The sequence below is a fragment of the Rhinopithecus roxellana genome, chromosome 1 (genome assembly GCF_007565055.1).
Source record: "Rhinopithecus roxellana isolate Shanxi Qingling chromosome 1, ASM756505v1, whole genome shotgun sequence".
Lineage (NCBI taxonomy): Eukaryota > Metazoa > Chordata > Mammalia > Primates > Cercopithecidae > Rhinopithecus > Rhinopithecus roxellana.
In genome coordinates, this window is record NC_044549.1 from 50,793,873 (window position 1) to 50,799,098 (window position 5,226).

At 56.0% G+C, this 5,226-nt stretch overlaps 1 protein-coding gene across 2 annotated transcripts; it reads left to right on the forward strand.

Annotated features, from left to right (window-relative positions):
• Window positions 1-702: 702 nt before the first annotated feature.
• On the forward strand, window positions 703-3,953 carry TRH (thyrotropin releasing hormone). 2 transcript variants are annotated; one of them, XM_010381511.2, is made up of 3 exons: window positions 703-855; window positions 1,821-2,039; window positions 2,703-3,953. In XM_010381511.2, the coding sequence occupies exons 2-3, from the start codon at window positions 1,829-1,831 to the stop codon at window positions 3,218-3,220; spliced, it is 729 nt and encodes a 242-aa protein (XP_010379813.1). In that variant the 5' UTR covers window positions 703-855; window positions 1,821-1,828; the 3' UTR covers window positions 3,221-3,953. The 2 variants fall into 2 exon arrangements, with proteins under 2 accessions (XP_010379813.1, XP_010379814.1); XM_010381512.2 differs by having other exon boundaries at window positions 730-855; window positions 1,821-2,027.
• The last annotated feature ends 1,273 nt before the right edge of the window (window positions 3,954-5,226 follow it).

A 5,226-nucleotide genomic window follows, 5' to 3' on the forward strand; every position in this document is an offset into this window, starting at 1 on the left:
GCCCAGAGAAGCAGAGGCACTAGCCAGGAATGACACAGTTAAGATTAGCACCCCGGAGCCTGTGGGGTGGCTCACGCCTGTAATCCCAGAGACTCAGGAGGCTGAGGCAGGAGGATAACTTGAGCCCAGGAGTTGGAGGCTGCAGTGAGCCATGATTGCGCCACCACAATCCAGTCTGGGGGACAAAGCGAGATCCCATCTCTCTCTTTTTTTCTTTTTTTTTAAGTAGAGCTCCACTCCCACTTGTCTCTCTCTCTCTCTCTCTCTCTCTCTCTCTCTCTCTCTCTCTCTCTCTCTCTCTCGACCTTCTCTTGCCCATCTGCGTTCTGCATTGGTTCTGCGGCCGTGTCCCTTTTGTGTGTGTCTGCCCAGTGTTTCCCCGTCGTCTCCGTGTGGATCTCGGTTTTTGTCTCCCCCTCTCGCTCTCCGTTGCGTCTGGGTTTAATCGTGTGCTTCTCTCAATCTCTCTGTCTCTCCCTTTGCCCCCTACACGAGTGTTCTCGTCAACAGATCTCCGGAGGTGGTGCAGGAACGACCCCGCGCCGACGCCCCATCCTGCGGCCAGTGTCTCCGCGCCCTGGCTCGCGTCCCCACCGTCCCCGCTCCAGATTTCCGGAGGAGCAGTCGGGCGGGGTCCCGCGGGGCCAGCTGCCGTCAGCGCCCCTTCCCGGCGGCCGCGACCCCTCCCCGCTGACCTCACCGGAGCCGCCGCCTCGCGCAGATAAAAGCGGCGGCCCAGCTGAAGAGAGCTCGGCAGGCGCCCGGGGTCCTCAGCGCTACGGACTCCTGACCTGCAGGCTGCGGACCCCAAGTCCCCGGATCCTAGACCCATCCTGTGGAGCCCACGCCTGGCAGGTAACCGCCCGGACCCCTCTCCTTCCGCAGGCGGCGTCCGGGAGCACTGGAAAAGGAGCCCTCTAGGCCCGCCCTCGCCTTCGGTTCTCCGAGAGCTTCCTGGAGCACAGGGCCGGTGCACAGGCGGGCGCTGCGCTCGCACCCCCTTTTCCTCTCCGAGCGCCGGCCGGGGACCCGACGGAAGGCACGGCACGGGCACACCGGTAGCGCTCGCTGCTGGGCACTCAGGTCCGCGGAGGTCGGAGCGCAGGGTGGGAGCTCCACGACTCCCCCTGACCGGGTGCGGCCGGACAGATCTGGGCATTCCGGGCGTCGGCGTGAGAAGCTGGGAGTTCGAATCCCAATCTCAACGCTAGAAATATGATTTTAGCGTTGAAATTAGGATTTTAGCTTTAGAAGCAGAGTCCTGGCTTAGTCATGAAAGCTTAGCATTAGAAATAGAATTTTTGCTTTACAAATAGACTTTGAGCTTTAGAACCCGAATCTTAGCTTTGGAATGAAGATGTCGGCCATGGAGCTTAGAATTAGAACGTGGCGATGGGGACGTTGGCGGGAGTCTTGGCGGGGACACAACCGTTAGTGTCGCGGCTGTGCCTGGCGCTGCAATCTCAGTGGTTGCACTCCCGGCGAGGCAGTCCCAGCGTCAGCTCCCCCAGCTCCGCGTCACATTGAAGGGTGGCGGTGGCGCTGGTGACGGGGTTCCCACGGCCTCCTGTCTTGCTCAAGTATAACTGGGCGCAGGCACTACAGGCACCCGTGGGGACGAGGATGCCTAGAGGGGGCAGTGTGGACGCAGAGCCGGGGCGGACCCCGCCGCTGCTCCCGCCCCTGCACAAGGGGCAGTGGTCCTGCTTCTGGGAGGGCGGTTGAACTGTGCGTGGTTTGTTTCCGGCGGGCGTCTGGGAAAACGGAGCGGGATGTGGTGGGATTTCGTGCGCTCAGACTCTCTCTGTCCTCTAACCCAGACGCCGCGATGCCCGGCCCTTGGTTGCTGCTCGCCCTGGCTTTGACCCTGAACCTGACCGGTGTCCCTGGCGGCCGTGCTCAGCCAGAGGCGGCCCAGCAGGAGGCAGTGACAGCCGCGGAGCGTCCGGGCCTGGATGACCTCCTGCGCCAGGTGGAGCGCGTCCTCTTCCTCCGGGAAAACATCCAGCGGCTGCAAGGGGACCAGGGTGAGCACTCCGGTGAGTGGATGGAGCTGTCGGGGACTGTTGGGCTAGGCTGCAGGGAGAGCGTTGGAAGCCTGGAGGCAGAGAGGAGGGGAGGCTTGGTCATCAGCCTCCTGCCTTTCGGAAGCTCAGAAACCCTCCCTGGCCGCGCCTGAGCGGGATCTGGAGTTGACCATTCCTTGGGGTCAGATTCCTCCCCGTCTCCATGCTGGGAATATTTCACAGGGAGGAGGCCCTCGGTGGGGAAGCGTCTGTGTGCTAGGGAGAGAGTTTCTTTGTGTGTGACAGTTTGAATTACTATTGACTAGGCACTTCTGTGCCAGACACTAAGCGCTTAAAACACCTTATCACACTGTTTGATCTTCCTAACAACCTCTTAGGTAGGTACTGTTATTACCATTTTACACAGAAGAAAACTGAGTCTCCCATCAATCAATTGACTTGCTTATGGTCAGACAACTAGGGAGTGCCAGAACTGGGATTGGAACCTAGAGGTAATGCCTTTGACTATTGTGTGAGTGTGTGTATCTGTGCGGCCTGAGGGGCAGGTGCAAGACCATGGCTCTGAGTGAGAGCTGCAGGAAATGTACTCTGCCTGGGAGAAAAGCTGGAGTGGTCACTCAGGCGCCTGCCTATTACATGGATCGGGGCCCCTCACTGACCTCTTTCTTTCTCTAGCGTCCCAGATCCTTCAATCTGACTGGCTCTCCAAACGTCAGCATCCAGGCAAAAGAGAGGAGGAGGAGGAAGAGGGAGTTGAAGAAGAGGAAGAGGAAGAAGGGGGCGCTGTGGGACCCCACAAACGGCAGCACCCTGGCCGACGGGAAGACGAGGCTTCATGGTCAGTCGATGTAACCCCGCACAAGCGGCAGCATCCTGGCCGGCGCTCCGCCTGGCTTGGGTATGCTGTCACGAAGCGGCAGCACCCCGGCAGAAGGCTGGCAGATCCCAAGGCTCAAAGGAGCTGGGAAGAAGAGGAGGAGGAGGAAGAGAGAGAGGAAGAGCTGATGCCTGAGAAACGCCAGCATCCTGGCAAGAGGGCCCTGGGAGGACCCTGTGGGCCCCAGGGAGCCTGTGGTCAGGCGGGCCTCCTGCTGGGGCTCCTGGATGACCTGAGTAGGAACCAGGGAGCTGAGGAAAAGCGGCAGCACCCTGGCCGGCGGGCTGCCTGGGTCAGGGAGCCCCTGGAGGACTGAACCCAGTGTCCCCTGAAGTCTAGTTTGTGATCTAAGGATGTCTTGAGCCCTGTGTGCCCCACCATTCATGACCTCTGCATTCTCTCATTAGATCCCTGACCATAAGCCTGAGCTCCTCCCTCCCAGCCCCATATTCACACACATCCCAGCCCCTGGCGATGCCCTCTTCCTTTAGGCACGTCAGAAAATCAGCCTAGGAGTTTAAACCCCACTTTCCCCCACTTAGCACCACAAGCAAGGGGCAGATCCCAGAGCCCCTCTCACCCCCACCTCCACAGGTCTGCTCTTTCCTTAGCCCTGGCTAAGACGGTCCTTCTGTGTCTTGCAAAGGCTCCCCAAGTGGCGCAGGGAGCACCTGGGATGGCAGCCAGTGAGAGTGGGCTGAGACCGAGGCACTGATGTGCAAATCCAGCTTCCATCCCCTTCCCCATCTGGCAGGATTGTAAACTTCACCCCCATGTGTAAACTTCACCCCCAGGACCCAGGATCTTCTCCTTTCTGGGCATCCCTTTGTGGGTAGGCAGAGCCCTGACCCACAGCTGTGTCACTGCTTGGAGAAGCATATGTAGGGGAATACCCTATGGTGTTGCGCTGTGTGTGGCTGTGGGATAAATGCGTGTAGGAATATTGAAACATCGCCCAATAATTGTGGTTTGTATATAACCCTCTAAGCCCCTTTCCCTTGTCAATGACAGTCATCCTAATGATAATAAAACCTGCATCCAGATAATCACGGAGCTCTGTGGTTGCTGTTCTGTCGCAGCTGGCATGGGATTCTTCTTTTGCATTGAGAGTGATGTTTAAAAGAGGATGGGACTAGAGTTCTCAGCTCTGCTGCAGAGAGAATTAGGGACCCTGGGGGGATGACAAGTCCTCTCTACTGTCCCCATTTCAGAACACACTTGGGAGGTGGATGGGGTTCTGGAGCCCATTTGACTCCTGGGGAGACTAAGGCTTGGAGAGAAGGAAGGGCTTGCCCAAAGACACGCAGCTGGCTGAGGTGGAGCCATGGGTCTGAGAGGCCAACTCAGGGATTTGCCTTGAGTTTGCCTGATTTGGGAGGTGGGAGTGGTGGTGAGAGGGGAGGTTTGAGGGGAGGACTGGTCTGGCTCAGGTCTGTAATCTTCATGGTTCTGTTGACAGTCTGTGTCACCAAACAGCCTGTTAACCAATAGGAACAAAGAGGGCAGAGGACCAGGCTGCAGTCAGGAGACACAAACCAGGGGTCTTCTGGGGCTCAGTGCAGGACAGGAGGGAGCAGTGTGGACTAGAGCTAACTGAGGAAGTGAAGATGCTTGAATTCAAAAACTTTAAGAAATACCATGTGACTCTAATAATAATAATAATAAACCCAGTTTCCCCTGAAGTCGAGTTTGTGGTCTAAGGATGTCTTGAGCCCTGTGTGCCCATTCATGACCTCTGCATTCTCTCATTAGATCCCTGACCATAAGCCTGAGCCCCTTATTTATATTTATATATATAAATAATATTATATTATATTATTTATAATAATAAAACAAATACACAACACTTATGTGTCAGACACTGTCCTCAGCACTTTCCATATATTAATTACTTTAATCCTTGACCGTCCTTCCAGATATTAATATGCCCATTTTACTAATGAGGAAGCCAGGGTACAGCAAAGTTAAGTAACTTGTCTGAGCTGAATTTGGCCCACTTGTGGCCAGTTTGCGACCTCTGACTGAAAGGAAACTCCCAAATCCCCTTAGTTTTAGACTTTGAGTTAGTTAGATGATCCTCTGTTTGGTGGATGGATGGACTTTTCAACTTTTCTACAAACAGCTTTTGGTCACCTTCTGGGGCAGAGGGAGGTGGGAGAAAGAAGGGTGTCCAAGACCCAGCTCCTCTTCCTTTGGAGCTCATGGTTCAGGTGGGGTGGGGAGTAGGGAGACAAGAAAATCTAGGGTTGACAAGATGCATTCACACCATCTTCCCCATAATGCTCCTAAGAGCCCTCTGACATATTAAGCATTTGATGGATG